This window comes from Brachyistius frenatus, unplaced genomic scaffold, assembly GCF_029030835.1.
Source record: "Brachyistius frenatus isolate BFR_SWC_R1_liver_20210118 unplaced genomic scaffold, ASM2903083v1 Contig_75, whole genome shotgun sequence".
Classification (NCBI taxonomy): domain Eukaryota; kingdom Metazoa; phylum Chordata; class Actinopteri; family Embiotocidae; genus Brachyistius; species Brachyistius frenatus.
In genome coordinates this window covers 435,222-455,496 of record NW_027210674.1, presented here as the reverse complement: position 1 = coordinate 455,496, position 20,275 = coordinate 435,222, and the positions used below count along the sequence as shown (strand labels likewise).

The window sequence follows — 20,275 nt, the reverse complement described above, 5'->3', positions numbered from 1 at the left end:
TCAGGTTTGTCCGGGCGGCGGTGGATGTTGTTCCAAACAAAGTAGGACTCGACCCGCAGAGGCCGGACCACACCGACGGGCTGAGCGGGATCCAGCCGGGCTTTTAGGGGCTTGGTATTGCTGATACATGTAGTTTAACGTTTTCAGAAATGGGTCCCGGATAAAGGGAAGGATATTCCCGAGAAACACCGAGGACGGGCGGCGGAGTGCGGCGGCCCGCGGAGGAGCTCAGCGAGCCGGGCGGAGCAGAGAGGAGGCGCCGCTATTGTGTTGAAGACGGAGTTGTTGTCGTTTTAAAGACCCGTAAGTCTCCCGTTTTAATGTCGATGTGAATGTGTGGTTTTGCGCGCCGCCGGGCGGCAGCTGTCCCCCGCTGTCCCCCGGTGTCCCCCGCTGTCAGGTGTGTTTGACTTCATATCAACCCGCTTCGACTCGGCTAGCGTTAGCATGTGGCTAACGTGTTTAGCTGCTAGGAGACGGAGGAGCGTTTGATTTCATGACCGGTCCCGCGCTCTGCTGGGACACCAAGCAGGTTATCACGTCTTCTACAATCTGGAGGTCCTACTGAATGTCCTCTGGCGTTATTCAGGACAAATATGACGAGTGTCATTCGGTCAGTAAAAAGCTGAGACCGCTAACGTCCGTTTTAAATCCCTTCGTCCTGTCCGAGATCTCCCGAGCGGCTCCGACATGTTACCGGGGCATGGTGAACAGTGTTGGATGGATCGTATCAGCTGGTTCTGGTAAATGGAGTTGACAAGTCCCGGTTCAGAGAATATAAGGAGAGTTTTATCTCAACATCTGTGTGCCGCGTCTCAGCCACGTGACGTCCGCGAACACGTGCGTCTTTAAATAAACGAACATCTTCAGTCGGCTCGCTAACTCTAACCCTAACCCTCTAACTCTAACCCTCTAACTCTAACCCTCTAACTCTAACCCTCTAACTCTAACCCTCTAACTCTAACCCTCTAACTCTAACCCTCTAACTCTAACTCTAACCCTCTAACTCTAACCCTCTAACTCTAACTCTAACTCTAACCCTCTAACTCTAACCCTCTAACTCTAACTCTAACCCTCTAACTCTAACCCTCTAACTCTAACTCTAACCCTCTAACTCTAACCCTCTAACTCTAACTCTAACCCTCTAACTCTAACCCTCTAACTCTAACTCTAACCCTCTAACTCTAACCCTCTAACTCTAACCCTCTAACTCTAACTCTAACCCTCTAACTCTAACCCTCTAACTCTAACCCTAACCCTCTAACTCTAACTCTAACCCTCTAACTCTAACCCTCTAACTCTAACCCTCTAACTCTAACTCTAACCCTCTAACTCTAACCCTCTAACTCTAACCCTCCTAACCTAACTCTAACTCTAACTCTAACCCTCTAACTCTAACCCTAACCCTCTAACTCTAACTCTAACCCTCTAACTCTAACCCTAACCCTCTAACCCTAACTCTAACCCTCTAACTCTAACCCTCTAACTCTAACTCTAACCCTAACACTCTAACTCTAACCCGACGGGGAGCTAACACGGTGTGAAGCTGGCTGGTAGGTGGTGGTGGTAGTGAAGGTGTAGGTCTGAATATAACAGGTGGTGGTAGTGAAGGTGTAGGTCTGAATATAACAGGTGGTGGTGGTGAAGGTTTAGGTCTGAATATAACAGGTGGTGGTAGTGAAGGTTTAGGTCTGAATATAACAGGTGGTGGTGGTGAAGGTTTAGGTCTGAATATAACAGGTGGTGGTAGTGAAGGTGTAGGTCTGAATATAACAGGTGGTGGTGGTGAAGGTTTAGGTCTGAATATAACAGGTGGTGGTGGTGAAGGTTTAGGTCTGAATATAACAGGTGGTGGTGGTAGTGAAGGTTTAGGTCTGAATATAACAGGTGGTGGTGGTGAAGGTTTAGGTCTGAATATAACAGGTGGTGGTAGTGAAGGTTTAGGTCTGAATATAACAGGTGGTGGTAGTGAAGGTTTAGGTCTGAATATAACAGGTGGTGGTGGTGAAGGTTTAGGTCTGAATATAACAGGTGGTGGTGGTGAAGAAGGTGGTTGAAGGTCTGAATATAACAGGTGGTGGTGGTGAATATAACAGGGTGGTTAATATAACAGGTCTGAATATAACAGGTGGTGGTAGTGAAACAGGTGGTGGTAGTGAAGGTCTGAATATAACAGGTGGTGGTAGTGAAGGTTTAGGTCTGAATATAACAGGTGGTGGTAGTGAAGGTTTAGGTCTGAATATAACAGGTGGTGGTAGTGAAGGTTTAGGTCTGAATATAACAGGTGGTGGTAGTGAAGGTTTAGGTCTGAATATAACAGGTGGTGGTGGTGAGTGAGTGAGTGTGTAGTGTGTGTGTAGTGTGTGTGGTGTAGTGTGTGTGTGTGTGTGTCTAGTGTGTGAGTGAGTGTGTGTGTGTGTCTGTCTAGTGTGTGAGTGAGTGTAGTGTGTGTGTGTGTGTCTAGTGTGTGTGTGTGTGTGTGTGTGTCTAGTGTGTGAGTGAGTGTGTGTGTGTGTCTGTCTAGTGTGTGAGTGAGTGTAGTGTGTGTGTGTGTGTGTGTGTGTGTGTGTGTGTGTGTGTGTGTGTGTGTGTGTGTGTGTGTGTGTGTGTGTGTGTGTGTGTGTGTGTGTGTGTGTGTGTAGTGTGTGTGTGTAGTGAGTGTGAGCGGGCGGGCCCTCACCTGTCATGATTACCTGAGTTGTTTACAGTCTGTTTGATCTTGCAGATCACTAAAACTAAAGACAAATGAGTTTTTATTAAATATGCGTTTCCTCTCTGCCTGCAGGTCCCGTCCTCTTACTCGCCTTCCTGATTCTGTTCTGGGAGAGTTCAGACCAGTATCATCGCCAAGATAGCCGGGCCAGGCAGGAAGAGGCACACCTCAGATCCAGACCCCAGCAGCGGTAGTGACTCCGGCGACGGGCGGCCCGTCAGTGCTAAGTGCCTGAAGATGGCCAGCGGCGGTGAGACGGTGGGCCGTCGCGGCGGTACTCAGCAGAGAGCCGGCGGCGGCGGGGAGAACAGCTCCGAGCTGACCTCCAGCACCAGTAAGAAGAAGCAGAAGGACCGGGCCAACCAGGAGAGCAAAGAGGCCAAGAGGGTGGCGGCAGCAGCCGCTGCAGTTGTGGACGGGGTTATTGCAGAGGTCAAGAAAGGTAAGCCACTTAAAGGTGCAATTGAAACAAAGGAAATCCCATTTTACTATACCAATTATGAGATTATTGGGTGGACAGTAAGTCACGGTAACATTCAGACGGTCTGTCCTCAGGTCGGTGTTTCACTGAAATCTGTCACCCGTCAGATTCTCCCTCAGTGTTGGTTCGGTCAGGCAGGTTTAGGTATGAAGAGTGAGGGTAAGAATATCAGGGCAAGTCACCCTCTCTGTCAGTCCCTCCAGGAAGTCGTGCTCTTGCAATTGTAGTAATTTACGCAAATTCCAAGAAAGCTTGCAATTCTTAAAAACATTCCTGATATTTTTCTGCAAAAAATGTCGTCAACAGAAATCTTAAACAGTAAATCTTTTCAAACAAAACTCACTCTATCAAGTTTTCAGAAAGACTCTGCTCCTATTTTGTCATCATAAAATAAAACTCTGGAGGAAACCGGAACAAGAGGAGAAACAGGAAGTGACGGGGTGAGGTGAGGTGAGGTGAGGTGAGGTAGTTAGTTACTTTATTAATCCCAGAGGGGAAATTGTTTCACTACAGCAGCATACAGAAGCAATAAGATAATAATAGAACAATAGAAAAGCAATAAAATAGCAGTAAAAAAATAAATAAAATGCACAGTATATACAGTACAGTATATATCTATATATATTATATACAAACAACCAAGAAACACAGTCAACAGTGTTATTGTTGTGTGATGGATTTTGCCAGAGGTGAGTTATTGTACAGTCTTATTGTAGTGGACAGGAATGATCTCCTGTATCTGGAATGATCTCCTGTATCTGGAATGATCTCCTGTATCTGGAATGATCTCCTGTATCTGGAATGATCTCCTGTATCTGGAATGATCTCCTGTATCTGGAATGATCTCCCGTATCTGGAATGATCTCCCGTATCGGGAATGATCTCCCGTATCGGGAATGATCTCCCGTATCGGGAATGATCTCCCGTATCGGGAATGATCTCCCGTATCGGGAATGATCTCATGTATCTGGAATGATCTCCCGTATCTGGAATGATCTCATGTATCAGGAATGATCTCCCGTATCTGGAATGATCTCCCGTATCTGGAATGATCTCATGTATCTGGAATGATCTCCCGTATCTGGAATGATCTCCCGTATCTGGAATGATCTCCCGTATCAGGAATGATCTCATGTATCTGGAATGATCTCCCGTATCGGGAATGATCTCCCGTATCTGGAATGATCTCCTGTATCGGGAATGATCTCCTGTATCTGGAATGATCTCCTGTATCGGGAATGATCTCCTGTATCTGGAATGATCTCATGTATCTGGAATGATCTCCTGTATCTGGAATGATCTCATGTATCTGGAATGATCTCCCGTATCTGGAATGATCTCATGTATCTGGAATGATCTCCCGTATCTGGAATGATCTCATGTATCTGGAATGATCTCCCGTATCTGGAATGATCTCATGTATCTGGAATGATCTCCCGTATCTGGAATGATCTCCCGTATCTGGAATGATCTCCTGTATCTGGAATGATCTCCCGTATCAGGAATGATCTCATGTATCTGGAATGATCTCCCGTATCGGGAATGATCTCCCGTATCTGGAATGATCTCCCGTATCTGGAATGATCTCCCGTATCTGGAATGATCTCCCGTATCTGGAATGATCTCCCGTATCGGGAATGATCTCCCGTATCTGGAATGATCTCCCGTATCTGGAATGATCTCCCGTATCTGGAATGATCTCCCGTATCTGGAATGATCTCCCGTATCTGGAATGATCTCCCGTATCAGGAATGATCTCCCGTATCTGGAATGATCTCATGTATCTGGAATGATCTCCCGTATCTGGAATGATCTCCCGTATCGGGAATGATCTCCTGTATCTGGAATGATCTCTGTATCTGGAATGATCTCCTGTATCTGGAATGATCTCCCTGTATCAGGAATGATCTCCCGTATCTGGAATGATCTCATGTATCTGGAAATGATCTCCCTGTATCTGGAATGATCTCCTGTATCTGGAATGATCTCCTGTATCTGGAATGATCTCCTGTATCAGGAATGATCTCCTGTATCTGGAATGATCTCCTGTATCTGGAATGATCTCTGTATCTGGAATGATCTCCTGTATCAGGAATGATCTCCTGTATCTGTCCTTGTGACAGCGGAACTGGAGGAATCTTTTAGAGAAAGTGCTCCTCTGTCCCTGCAGCAGGTGGTGGAGAGGGTGGTCAGGGGTTTGTGGGAAATGTGTTCTTCACATTAAAATGATCTGATTAAATGTTTGTGATCAAAGGAAGTGATTCCATATTACTGGATGTTAAATGAGTTTTCTCCACACGTCCAGTTGTCAGAGACATCTCTTTGTTGGTTTCATCCAGCAGGTCTATGTGTTGAATGAACATGAATTAAACAGCATCTAAAGCTCTTATTTTGACAGCTGATGTCGTCCTTGTTTCTATATTCCAGTCACAGACGCTCTGTTCTGGAAACATACGCAGCTTTTAGGAACGTTTAGGACCTTTTAGGAGCTTTTAGGACCTTTTAGGAGCTTTTAGGAACTTTTATCTCCGCGATTCTCCAAGTTCAATAAATACATAAAAAGATGAGAGCTAAAATATCTGATGTGCAGCAGGATTATTATCACAGGAAGTGATTACATATTTATAACTTTATCAGGTAGTGCTTTATATATATTTCTTGACTTGATTTCTTCTAATTCCCACAATTGTACTAAAAAAAAAACCTTAAAACTCCACAAATTACATCGACATTTTTGAGAAAATCTGCCACAAAATCAAACATTTTTGATTGCAGCAATCACAAAAAAAACTCTGCTCAGAGAAACACAGGCTCTCTTCTTCTGCAATTTGGTACGATTTACATATAATTTTCCTCCATTAGTCAGTAGTTGTTTGGTTTTTATGTAACTGATGATTGTAAAGTTAGATTGAATGCACCCATTAGTGAAGAGACAAAAATGGAGATGGGTTCAGCCTGCTGGTTTATCGTCCTTATTAGAAAGACCATCGGAGCCGAGAATCAGCAATAAAAAAGAAAAAATCACACATCAAATGCATCTAGAAGTTTTCTTTCAGTCCGGTTTGTGTCGTCATTCATGCACTAAAGATCTGGCCTGAATCGTCCAAACGTGGTCAGTTTGACTCATTTGTTTGGTAAATAGATGATGAGTTACTTTAACTGCTGTGTACTGCTTATCAACAGCAAACTAAACATATGAACACTGTCAGTACAGTTAAACAGAGAATTAAACTCAACCCTGAACTCATCAGCTGCATCGGACCTCCTACAGAGCGCAATCATGTGCATTTTAAACTAAACATCTTACAGATCATCGCTCCTTTAAAATGTTGAAACTAATGAAACATTTGTCATTATTTGTTGGGTAAAACTGTAAAAAAAAAACACACACACAATACCCACATCATCATATTATATATAAAGTAAATAGTACAAATGTGGCAGTGTGTTTCAACACGCTGATAATTATTCATAATTATGAGGAAAACATGTCCAGCGAGAGAGTAATGATGTCATTGTGTCGGGCCAATCATAACGCTGCTGCTGTTCATTAACACATGTATGACAAGACGTGTTTTAACACGTCGCTGTGGAAGTTTTGACCTGTTGAAACATATTTTGCTTTAGATATTCATTATTCCAGCTGGTGTACATACCAAACCTTTTGTTGTTTATTTTGCAATATTTTTATTTTCTGAGTGGGCTGTTTTGTACTCACTGTACTTTTCAATTATTGTGCAGTGTGTGTGTGTGTGTGTATGGTAGGTAGGTAGGTAGGTATATACTTTATTAATCCCCGAGGGGAAATTTTTTCGCCACAGCAGCATTCATACAGGAGCAATAATAGAAACAATAGAATAAAATAATAATAATAGAATAGAATAATGTAATAGAAAAGCAATAAAATATAACATATAAATATAAAATATAAAATGCACAGTACATACAGTATATATACAGTACATTAAATATCTATATATATTATATACAACAAACCAATAAACACAGTCAACATATATATATATATATATATATATATATATATATATATATATATATATATATATATATATATATATATATATATATACGGTACAGTATATATCTATATATATAATATACATACAATATACAAGCAACCAAGAAACACAGTCAACAGTGTTTTTGTACTGTGATGGATTTTGCCAGAGGTGAGTTATTGTACAGTCTTATGGCAGTGGGCAGGAATGATCTCCTGTATCTGGAATGATCTCCTGTATCTGGAATGATCTCCTGTATCTGGAATGATCTCCTGTATCAGGAATGATCTCCCGTATCAGGAATGATCTCCCGTATCTGGAATGATCTCCCGTATCTGGAATGATCTCCTGTATCTGGAATGATCTCCCGTATCTGGAATGATCTCCTGTATCTGGAATGATCTCCCGTATCTGGAATGATCTCCCGTATCTGGAATGATCTCCTGTATCAGGAATGATCTCCCGTATCTGGAATGATCTCCCGTATCTGGAATGATCTCCCGTATCAGGAATGATCTCCCGTATCAGGAATGATCTCCTGTATCAGGAATGATCTCCCGTATCAGGAATGATCTCCTGTATCAGGAATGATCTCCCGTATCTGGAATGATCTCCCGTATCTGGAATGATCTCCCGTATCAGGAATGATCTCCCGTATCTGGAATGATCTCCTGTATCAGGAATGATCTCCTGTATCAGGAATGATCTCCTGTATCTGTCCTTGTGACAGCGGAGCTGGAGGAATCTTTTAGAGTATTTTAGTGTATTTTATGAGCTTCAGTGTGGATGTGGATTACAGCTTTCTTTTTTTAATTTATTTATTTATATATATATATATATATATATATATATATATATGTATATATATATATATATATATAAAAATAAATAAATGTACAACTGTAAATGTGTGTGTATGTATATATATATAAATATATATATATATATATATATTTTTTTTTTTTTCCTTCTTCTTCTTCATTGAAGCGCTCGTGACTGAATTGTACAGTTTCGTGGAGGAGGAGGAGGATGGATGTTTTTTTTTTTTTTTTTTTTTTTCAAACACCCACACCAGGATCTGACAATAAGAACATGTTACTGAATGTTCAATTTAAAAAGTGGTGGAGCAGTAAACCTGATTTGTGTGTGTGAATATGCTGGAAACTATGTAGGACAAACCTTTTATCTCAATCAAAGACTTTAGAAAGTCACTCTGGGCTGTTTTGCCTTCTGGCCATTGAAGTATTACACTTTTCTGCATAATCCTCGCACAAGACTTGTCAATTAGATTGGTGGTTTATCTTTCTTAATGGTATCTATTCTTTTATTTGCTTCCTAAATGCTCTGTGGTTCTTTCTAATTCCTGCAGCTCAAATTGAGACTTATCTTCCTCTTCCATCATTTATTTGTCCTGCACCAGAGTCATGATAGTGGAGCTACAGTAACGTTAATGATTAAATCACTCACACCTGTAATTGAGGTTTTTTGCTACAGAACTGTTTGATTAAATGTTGAGTATCTGTAAATACGGAGGAGAAAGCCAGTTGATGGTTGTGTGTTTTACCAGTTTGAAATAGGTTTTGTTTAACAGGTGTAATCCAAAGAATGCACACGGTATATTAGATACTAGATATGCTATAACGATTGGTCTGTTGTAGTTGATTAAAATAACTTGTTGTGTAAAAGAAAGCCGACCTCCCCATCTGGTTTAAAAAAAGCCAGAACGATTTATTTATTGTAAAGTGATGCTGAGAAATATAAGGAGGTATCTGTATCTTTAAACCTGTAATAACTGATTTCTGGCCAGTAGGGGGGGCAGTGGAGACAGGTTACGAGCAGAATATTATTCGACTGATCTTAAAGGTGAGTGTGTTGCTTTAGTGGAGGTGCTTTAAGGCACACGGGCTCGTCCAGTCACCTGACTCGTGTTTTTTTTTAACACCAATTTGATCAAATTAATGTAAAATGTTTTTTTAATTACTCCACTTTATGGTACAAAGCTTTTGTTTTAATGCGGTTTGGAGGGGGAGAGTGTAAGCCAGGATCTGTAGCTACAGTTTACCGATGTTCCCTTAATACTTCACATGCTTTTGATAGATGTTAACTTGCCTTCAGCTTCAGCAGCGCACAAAACTTGACGTATGTGGCCATAAAAGAGTTAAAAATAGTGAACCAGGGTGTCTTAATGTGAGAACCAAGTGATGAGACTTACTCCTGCATAAAAGTAGAAAAAGTTCAAACATATTAGTGTGGATAAATATTTAAAAGACAAATCTATTGTGATCCTGTTCTGTATTTGTTATTTTCTCAAAATAAGAAAAAAATCAATTGTTTTAATGATGACAAGAACCAATAAGAATTTTGATAAAGAACAGGCCCACTTACAGTGTGCATGAGATAAAGATCAAATGAACCATGTGTCCCTGCAGCTGACTAAAGGAGGATAAGAATCACAGTTCAACTTGTTCAACAAGTGTTTTATGATTGTTGTTATTATGGCACCCTTTACATTTAAAAAAATATTGTCATAATAATAATCAAACTGAAAATGCAGTTTTTAGATAAATAACTACCCATCACCTCCAACTGCAACCACACCATGGAGGCCCTCCAGAAACCTCATGGAAAGGTCTGCTGGAAGATGAAACGATAACTCTGGCATAAATCAGCCCCTCCAGGAAATCACCATTTTGTGATCGCAATAATCAACACAAATTCAAGCAAACTGCAATATGTGGGAGTTTTTTGAAATTCCTGCAATTTGTCTGCAAAAAATGTCGTCAACAGAATCTTTTTAAACAAAACTCACTTTATCAACAGCACCAAATAAAACTCTGTGCGCTGGAGGAAACTGGAGAAAGCAGAAAACCCAGAGGGGTTTGTGGGAAATGTGTTCTTCACATTAAAATGATGATTAAATGTTTGTGATCAAAGGAAGTGATTCCATATTACTGGATGTTAAATGAGTTTTGTCCACACGTCCAGTTGTCAGAGACGTCTCTTTGTTGGTTTCATCCAGCAGGTCTATGTGTTGAATGAACATGAATTAAACAGCATCTAAAGCTCTTATTTTGACAGCTGAAAAAAGTTTAGAGCTAAAATATTTCTGTGATGTGCAGCAGGATTATTATCACAGGAAGAGATTACAGATTATTGTTTATCAGGTGGTGCTTAAGAAAAAAAACAACGCATTTCCAATTATTTCTAATTCCCGCAATCTTCCTTCCAAAAACTCAATTTAAATGCCGCAAATCACATCGCAATTTATTTTTTGAAAATTGGCCTCAAAATCAAAACATTTTTGATCACAACAATCACAAAAAATAACAATCCTGGAAGGACTGCTAAGTTTGTGGACAGGTAGATGGAAGGGTTTCCTCTGAGCTGCTAAGTGTCCACGTCAGGAGTGTGGCGGTGACGTTTTAGCCAGACAGCTCTCTGGGAATCCGACGGTCACCAGCTGAGACGGATAAAGTTCTGCTGCTGACCTTTCTGGAGGGATCGAGTCCGACGGCTCCGGAGAGAGAGGAGACATCAGTGTGGGAAAGTTGAGTCTCTCCAGTTGTTGTTGAAGACGGAGTCTATGATCCATATATGACTCCTTCTCCTCCGCCGGCAGGCAATCCAGCTCTTTCTCTCTTTCTTCCTGCAATGACACTTTCTTTTTCAACCGCCGCCACCGCTGTGAGGTCACTATGAAAAATGGTACATGTTTGTGCAGATATTTGTGTTGAAGTTTGTGCGTTGGATTTTACATTGAACAGCGTGTGTCGGTAGCGTGTTGTGTTTTAAAATGAGTTTCTGTCATGTAACTAGACTGCGAGTCCGATCTGTGTGGCGCAGATAATTTTAGATGTCCCCTCTGTGATTGCTGAGTTCACTGCTTTCTGTCCGTCGGCCCACTGCAGCTCTGAACTGACCTACTTCAGCATGTGAGTGTCGGGCTATGGTCAACGTGAGCGTGAGCGTGAGCGTGTGTGTGTGTGTGTGTGTGTGTGTGCGCGTGCGTGTGGTACAGAAACAGTGTTCATCACTGGTTTTACTTTAAAGCCTGATTCTGTTCCTCATTTCTTGATGTGCTCTCTAAATTTGAACAGTTTCTCAGATAACAATCATGGTAGAATGAGGAAAAGCATTAGTTGTGTGTCTCTGGTTTCACTTTAATGTGTGTGTGTGTTTCAGACGTGTTTGTGGACTGGAAGCAGAACGTGAATGAGGTGACGGTGCGACTGCGCTGTGGGGAGGGGGTGCAGAGGATAGAGGACATCAACACCACCTTCACCGACACACACTGCCACGTGGACTTCCCAGGTAAGAAACAGTGGAGGGCAAGTGAACAGAAGCAGGGGGAATTCTGGGAAATAAAACCACTAAATAACAGACAGTTGCTCATTTGGCTGAAGGTTTTAATGCCTTTACACCACAGGGCGGCGATTAAACAACATCTGGGTGTTTTTGAGAATAACCATATTTATGATGGTATGACAAAATCCCGAAAAATATTTACTTCTTAACTTTAATAACACACAATTTGAACGCAATAAGTGTAATATATTTATATGTCAGCATTAATGTAACTTCAAATATTTATTAAAAACTAAACTACAGTGATCTCCTACTTCTTCAGTCTGGAAACGACAGTAACTCTGTACGAGTCGTAGGATGTGGAGGTGACAGAGCTGTAGAGCTGATCAGCTGTAGAGTCTGGAATTACTCCTTCACACTGTCCACGAAGTTTAAGCCTGGTTTTCTCAAGTTTAGGTCGACGTTCTGAGATTAATAACGTAGTTTTGGGTCTTTTGTTGCTCTTTTATTTTGTAAGGAGTCGACTCGTTCAGCGGAGCTATGAATCAGCGTCCTGGTGCTCCATGAGCTGCAAACGTGTGTCGTACAGTTTCTGCTACGTCACACGATGTGGGCCTCATTCATAACCGTTACAACCACGTCAGCATTTCCATAAAAACAAAGTTGACGGGAACATGTGTGCACCAACTCTGAGCCGTGAGGACGCAGATGTTGGAGGCACAGACGGTGAATTAAAGCCAGATTGTAGAAATTAAATGTGAGACGCAGCATTTAACCCATAATGATACCTCTTAAACATTCAATTTCACTTTATGTCATGTTATATGGAAATAGATCCTCTGACTCATTCAAACCAGAGGTGTAATTTTCATCCATCATCGAGGTAACTATTTTATAACCAACTCCTAAATGATTGAAGCAAATCTAAATCTAAAATCTGAAATGTAGGATGATGCTGGGATGCGACGGATTCTACTCGATACTAAGTCTGAATATTATGATTTCTTTTCACACTTTAAATGACAAACTGATCATCATCCTTTGTAAAAATCTAAGAAAGCGTTTGGCTGAAGAACTGCTATAAGATCTGGTCCTGCTCCTCCTCACTGGTAGATTTCAGTTTGTGCTTCCTCCCATCTCCTCGACATCCAAAAGTAAAGTAGATCAACGTCTCCCCGTCCTGACAGCCTGATCGGTTCGTCCCTCAGATTGTATTTGTCATATTTTTTTGTCCCTTTGATTGTGTCTCCAGTGTTACATGAAAATCAGCCTTAACATTAGAAGTTGTCATGTGACGTCCGTTCCACTTCCAGACAACGTGATTGGTTGATGTCTTTAGACATTGTATGAAAAAAAGGAAAAGTTACTTTTTCTGTGAAAGTACAAATAGCAATAAAAAATTAAAAAAAAAATATATAAGAAGAAAATGATATCTTTTACCATATTTTAGCATATATGTTGAGTGCATGAGCCCCAAACTATTCTAATAGCATCTTTACGCGTGTCGTGGTTCCTCAGATGGACGACAGTGGAGCTGCCAGCTGCAGGAGGAGATCGAGGCCTCGTGCAGCCGAGTCCAGTACAAGGAGAAGGGAGGTTTCCTGCATCTCATCATGCACAAGAAGATCCCCTTCCACATCTGGCCTTCTCTTAAAGTATATATTCAGATTTTATCTCCACTAATACATCAAAATGGATTTAATGAAAATATGTGTTTTTGTTATGAGTGACGGTGTAAACCTGGTTTTTGGTCTGCTTTGATTAAAGTCACATTTCTTCTGTCTCCTCTGCTTCAGTCCAACAAGAAGGAGAAGGAGAAGGAGGCGGCATCCACAGAGACCAAAAATGACACCAGGCCGGTGGCCTCGGAGTCATCAGAGAAATCCAAACTGTCCCAGCCGCAGCCTCCCTCATCACCTGCCCACGGCGAGGCCAGACGTGGCGGCGGCAAAGCCGAGCGCGGCGTCAAGCGCTACCTGAAGAACAAACCCGCGTGTGGTAAGACCACGACGGACTCTGTGGCGGCGAAAAGCGGATCTGGAGACGGCGAGGCCTCCACCGGCAGCAGCAAGCCTGCCACCGCCACACAAGGTGAGCAGCAGCCTCAGGAACCCAGCGCCAAACGCACCGTCGGACGGCTGCCGAAGACCACGAAGGAGGCGGAGGCTGACAAGGACCCGCCCTCCGCCTCGTCTACAGCGGCCAATGAGAAGGCCCCGCACGCACACCTGCCCGCCGGTGGGAGCCCGACGACACAACGCAGGGACGGAGACAACCGAGCGGAGAGACTCGGCAGCGGTCAGGAACAGGAACCAGAGGAGGCTGCTGCTGCCGGCCACAGCAGCGCACAGGTGAGCCGACCTTTCAGTCACTCATTTAAACTGTTCAGCTGGTAAAATGTCATTTTCTGACTGTGCCTGAATGTTTTACAGTGCAATGGATCACTCTCGATCAAAACACTATTCAGTCAAAGATGTTTGTTTTTACAGCGGCTTGTTTAACCAAATTGTGATGTCATTTGTGGAGTTTTAAGTGTTTTGTTTTTTTTAGTTTCTTTGCGGTAAAATTGCTGGAATCAGGAAAAATAGCAAGTGGAGAATTTTTTTTTTTTTTTTTTTTTTTTTTAAGCACTACCTGATAAACGGTAATCTGTAATCAGTTACTGTGATCATAATCATGCTGCACATCACAGAAATGTGTATTTCTTCTTCAGTTGGCAGAGAAGCAGAAGCAGTCTTCAAACGGGTCTGGAGCAGCAGCACATGTGGGTGAAGTCCAACCGGCAGCTCCCATCAGCACCGCTGACCACCTCAAACCCGACGGCTCCAACAAGGGCATGGACTCTCCTCAGAGGCCGGGAGACGCATCACACTGTGAGCCGACTGAGAGGAAACCTGCTGAGCAGGAATCGGAGCGGGAACCTCTGATCCGCCAACAGCTTGGATCAGGAGAGGTGGCGCCAGAACCGCCACCAGATGTTCAACCACCCGGTCCGGCTCAGAGGCAGATCAGCTGTGAGGGAGAGGAGAAGCGGGACCAGTCGAAGGAGGAGCCTCCTCTGGAAATCCAGCAGCAGGAAGGCGAGTGAGATGTTTTAGAGTCAGACTCTTACGTTTGTGTGAAATGTGTTATTGTTTGATTGTAAATCGATTGCTTGTCATGCTGCTGCTTAAATATGTCAAGTTATAAACAATGGGCCTCATTCACAACCCGTGCGGTCCAACATTTGACGCACAAATCTGGGATTCATCAACATTTTCTCTCCTGAATTTGTTCGTACTCTACAAATGTAGAACGACCTCGGGCCACGTGGACGAACAAATGACGACTGTGTTAGAAAATGTAAACACATTTTAGCATATTAAAACTGCATTCATTAAAAAAGGATTTAATTAACGACAATATTGAACACCGTTAATTTACTAATGCATTGACCAAATGTATTAAACAGGCTAAATTGATGCCTTTTTAATCCTCATCAATTATTGTCTCAATTAAAATATTCACAGATAGTTACAAATACCATATTAATTATTAAATAACTCACCTGTGTTTACTTTCACTTCCACCCTCGTTTCTAGGCCATATTCCACTCATGGTGGATGTTTGTTTAATAATGATCACTGTCTCTCACCCTGGGATGAGTTGAACTGCAGCACAAGAAGTCTGAGTGCAGATGTTCGGCTTTGAAAGAGACTTTGAGACTTTTGAGAGAGAATATTAGTGTTTGATCGTGAAAATAAGAAATCCTGCTCTCAAACTGAGCACGCTCTTAGATTACGGCAGTAATGGAAGTAAAAACATTCCTACGCACATATTAGTGATTGAGACACAACTGGTGCAACTTGGCAAACATTCAAACTAAAGAGTCACGCAAAGCAGAGATGACAATTCAAACCCATTTCAGGTGGATATACTCATAAAAAAGTGTCTCACATGCTCTGCTGCTCTTAAAGCAGCTCAGCAGGGCTCTTTGCATCAGTTAAGTGTGTCTTGTTGATACCTGTAATGACGTCCTGCAGCCCCGGAGCCGATGGTGAACCTGCAGTTTGTGAAGAACGATTCGTACGAGAAGGGCACCGACCTGATGGTGGTGAACGTCTACACCAAGGGGATCTGCAGGGACACGGCCCGGGTCATCTTCAGGGAGCAGGACTTCACCCTCATCTTCCAGACAAGGTAGTGGATGTGAATGTGCTGCTAATCAAAAATATGGTGACTCAATTTTAGCCTCTTTTAGTGTCATTGAAGAACAACCAGTGATCGATGTTCCTGTCATCCTCTCACAGTGATGCCAACTTCCTGCGGCTTCACTCGGACTGTGGTCCCAACACAGTTTTCAAGTGGCAAGTCAAACTCAGGTAACGGTTTGTGTTTTTTCAAAATATATGTATATCTTTAAACGAGCAGTGGGAGAGAGCACAGCTCGCATGTTTTCCTGTGAAGCTGAGTGGGCTAACGGCACGAGTACACGGCATCCATCTGTTCCAGGAAACGCAGCCAGCGTCATCTGCAACTAATTGGAGCCGTTATTTGTCCTGCATGAGGCATGAATAAACAAAAGGAGTGCCAAAGTAGTCATGCTGCATCGGGTCAAACACATAGATAATATAGTGTAGTTATAGTTTCAGTGGCTATCAGCGCCGGCCTGTGTGTCGACTTTTAATCTGAACCAGACCAACCAATAGTATCACAATCACTCCGTCCCAGAGTCTGATATATGTTTGTTAGCAGGACTGGTCAGTCTAAAACTTATCTTGAACTGGAACCACACTTCACTGTGTCAGCGTTTTCTTTTCATTGCTTTGATATTTAGTCAATAGGAAGTTGTAATTCTTCCTCCAGACATCCTTTGTTTCATATCTGAAATATTTGAAATGTCCTTAAAACATCAGTTGTTGAATATTAAACCATCAAACTAGGGTTGCAGCAGTATACCGGTATCATGATATACCATGGTATTAAAACCTATGTTTATCATACCGTACACAAGTGCTTTTTATTGAAGAATTAATGCAATGAAGGAAGACGCTTGCCTGTGACTCCGTTCCTCCTCTGCTGCCTGTCAGACTCTGCGATGGGCGCCACTCACAGATGCAGAAAAGAACACCAAACGGATCATGTCACCATCTCCACACCCGAATAAATGATTAAAAACAACGGTGGAACTAAAAATAAATGTGACGTTGTCCTCATTATCCATTTTGCAAATAATATGAACGCAAAGTCTCCAAACATCTTCCAGAATCCCTCCGTGCAGATCAAACGATGTCCTGTTTATAACTAATGAGGAACAAAAAACTTTGTTAAATCATTAAGTTTGCTGTTGAAATAATGTTCTACATCCCGGCTCCCTTCTCCGTCTTTTCCAGCTCGGATTGTGGACATCAGTGTGAATTTAATGTTCAGACGGCTCTGGCTGAGCTTAAATAATCATTTAGAGCTCTTCAAAACTATGTAACTCATAATATCAATATTAATAATTTAATAGCGTGATATTTTTGAGACGGTTATCGTAGTGAAAATCTCAAACCTAAGTAGGGATGTTATCCTGATAATGGACCTGTGTTTCCCCCCCCCCCCCCCACACACACACACACACACTCCCTCCCCAGGAACCTGATCCAGCCTGAGCAGTGCAGCTACTCCTTCACCCCGTCCCGCCTAGACATCACGCTGAAGAAGAGGCACAGCCAGCGCTGGGGGGGTCTGGAGGCCCCGGCCACACAAGGTCTGCTGCCAGGCTTCTACTCGCCAGACTTTTCCAGTTTTCTTTGATGTGGCGAGAGAGAAAAGGCGAAACACTTCTCGGGCATCTTCACATTGTTGTACACTCATTCATCAAATTGACTTCCAATACAGAACAATAACTGTCATTATTTTTTTTTATTGGCCACCAGTTTGTTTATGTTACCACATGTGGCTCAGGCAAACATATAAGTGTTTTTCAGGGATCTGTCAGTGACATGAATGTGAACTCTAACTTATCCAGTAGGTAGATATCGATGCTCATCTGTACGTAACCCAGAGACCGTTACCTCCATGTTCGGTGCTCTTAAGAGCTGGAAAGGTTTGTTTTATCATTTCTCAATATCTTATTGTTTGTTTCCTTAAAAAAGTTTAAGGGGAATCCCAGTCCAAGGACACGCCTTCAAGTGTCTTGTTAGTTTAACAGTTTTCCAGTTTACAGTTTTTACATTAAAACAGAAAATATACAAATTCTTGTATTTGAGAAGCTGTAAACAACAAACTAACACAGTTTCAAACAGGCCATCTTTGCTTGTGGTATTGCTGTGTAGCTTTAGTGAGAACTGCTCACTGCAGATGTAGGTGATGTTCATTTTATGTCGTCGTCATGGTTACATAGCACCGTGTCCCCTTGGTGCTCAACTCTCCCTCTCCATGACTAGTGTGAACCTTTGCTGCTGCTCCTCTGTTTTTTAACGGCAGGACAAACTCTATTCATGTGTGGCATTTTGCCTTTTTTTTTTTTTTTTTTAAACTTTAATTGATGTCACACGTGTTGCGATTATCTACCTGCGCTCCAGTGAAGGAGGAACAGGACATGCGTCCGGGAGTCTGCTCCTCCAGAGATTACTTGTATTGTATAGAACGATATTCCTATAATGATTATTGGTTTATCAAAATGATTGCTGACCAATATTTCTGTCAGTTAACATGTTGCTACAGCTACAATTTACTTGCATGTAAAGGGAACTATTCCTTCAACGAAACTGATATTTGTTCCTATATTAATTATAATTATTTAATTATAATTAAGTTTCCTGGAAATAAACATCACTGCCAATTGGTATTGGCAGTGATGTTTATTTCCAGGAAACTTCAGATTTTTTTTTTAAAGCCGTTCCCCAATGAAAAAGTTTCAATAAGCTCCATGTGATGCACCACAGCTCGTTACGTTCATGTCCAGTCTCTCGTTGTCGACCTTCATCTTCTAACCACAAGCTCCATCCTCCTCTGTTTAAGGTGCAGTGGGTGGCGCCAAGGTGGCTGTGCCCTCCGGCCCCGCCTGCATGGAGAAGAGCCAGCCAGGCAGCAGCCAGCACAGCCTCCCTGCCAAGGAGGAGCCCCCGAGGGTCGGGGAGGAGAAACCCAAGACCCCCAAGGGCTCGCCCAGAGTGGAGGACGGAGGTCTGGACACGGTGGGTCCTCGCTCCGTCTCAGAGCACGTCGCCATCACCAAGCCGGAGCCCACGGTTACCACGGTGAGGAACACGGTCACGGGCCACGCATGACGTCTGCACTGTCGATATCTCTCCAGCTGAATGTCAGTAAACGGACGCTTGCATCTGTTTCCTGTTTCAGCCGAAGCCCACCTGCATGGTGCAGCCCATGACTCACGCTCCTCCGGCCAGCAACGAGCGCCACGAGGAAGAGGAGGAGAAGAAGGTGTGTCTGCCTGGTTTCACAGGACTGGTCAACCTCGGCAACACCTGCTTCATGAACAGCGTCATCCAGTCCTTGTCCAACACCCGAGAACTCAGGGATTACTTTCACGGTGAGAAGTCTCAGGTTTCAGGTCCATAATTTTGATGGAGATGGAAGTTGGAGTGCGTCCTCACAGCCTCTCCTGCTCCCTGCTACTCTCATCATCACTCGTTCGTGTATGTTTCAATGCCAGTCTGACAAAAAGCTCTTCATGTTGATCAAAGGCACAATCTACCTGAACTTTAATACCCCTGCCTACAGCGAGGTGTGTTTTATTAATGCTGGGGTGCTCAGGTCTGTTCTGCGGGAGCAGCTCTGATGACTACACTGCTTTTATCTGAATAACACAAATATGCTGTAGTTTCTGCATCCAAGCACGTGAAACACTGAAATAATTGCGGCCAAATGTAGGTCACCCAGTTCTTTGGACACAATGTATTTAGACTGAGGTTGATAGAGACTGAGTTTTCTGGGGTTGAGACATCTGATAAAACTATATAATAATACAAATGGCTGTAGTAGAGGCTCCCAAACTGTTCAGATCATCTACCAAACCAATTTACACAGGTACCACTTCCCATAGCCAAAACCTCCAATTAATTCATATAATAAAATCAACAGATTTAACTATACAATAGGTAGGTAGGTAGGTAGTTACTTTATTAATCCCCGAGGGGAATTTTTTTTCCGCTACAGCAGCATATAGAAGCAATAAGATAATAATAGAAATAATAGAATAAAATAATAGAATAGAATAATAGAAAAGCAATAAAATAGCAGTAAAAAATATAAAATGCACAGTATATACAGTATATTATATATCTATATATTATATACAAACAAACCAAGAAACACAGTCAACATATATATATACAGTACAGTATATATCTCTATATATTATATACAAACAAACCAAGAAACACAGTCAACAGTGTTATTGTACTGTGATGGATTTTGCCAGAGGTGAGTTATTGTACAGTCTTATGGCAGTGGGCAGGAATGATCTCCTGTATCTGGAATGATCTCCTGTATCAGGAATGATCTCCTGTATCTGGAATGATCTCCTGTATCAGGAATGATCTCCTGTATGAGGAATGATCTCCTGTATCTGGAATGATCTCCTGTATCTGGAATGATCTCCTGTATCTGGAATGATCTCCTGTATCTGGAATGATCTCCTGCATCAGGAATGATCTCCTGTATGAGGAATGATCTCCTGTATCTGGAATGATCTCCTGCATCAGGAATGATCTCCTGTATGAGGAATGATCTCCTGTATCTGGAATGATCTTCTGTATCAGGAATGAT

General features: G+C 42.4%; 1 protein-coding gene across 6 annotated transcripts in view; it reads left to right on the top strand.

The window, feature by feature from the left end:
- usp19 (ubiquitin specific peptidase 19) overlaps positions 1 to 20,275 on the top strand; it is a 37,174-nt gene continuing 16,899 nt past the window's right edge. For 3 of the 6 annotated variants that reach the window (XM_069708366.1, XM_069708362.1, XM_069708361.1), the window contains exons 1-11: positions 1 to 303; positions 2,786 to 3,155; positions 11,396 to 11,524; positions 13,037 to 13,173; positions 13,315 to 13,869; positions 14,232 to 14,598; positions 15,541 to 15,697; positions 15,808 to 15,879; positions 17,134 to 17,249; positions 18,506 to 18,744; positions 18,845 to 19,037. In XM_069708366.1, the coding sequence (XP_069564467.1) occupies positions 2,951 to 3,155; positions 11,396 to 11,524; positions 13,037 to 13,173; positions 13,315 to 13,869; positions 14,232 to 14,598; positions 15,541 to 15,697; positions 15,808 to 15,879; positions 17,134 to 17,249; positions 18,506 to 18,744; positions 18,845 to 19,037 (2,170 nt within the window). In that variant the 5' untranslated portion in view covers positions 1 to 303; positions 2,786 to 2,950. Of the gene's footprint in view, positions 304 to 2,785; positions 3,156 to 10,705; positions 10,919 to 11,395; positions 11,525 to 13,036; positions 13,174 to 13,314; positions 13,870 to 14,231; positions 14,599 to 15,540; positions 15,698 to 15,807; positions 15,880 to 17,133; positions 17,250 to 18,505; positions 18,745 to 18,844; positions 19,038 to 20,275 lie in introns of those variants that run through there. The other 3 variants (XM_069708367.1, XM_069708364.1, XM_069708365.1) reach the window with 2 other exon arrangements.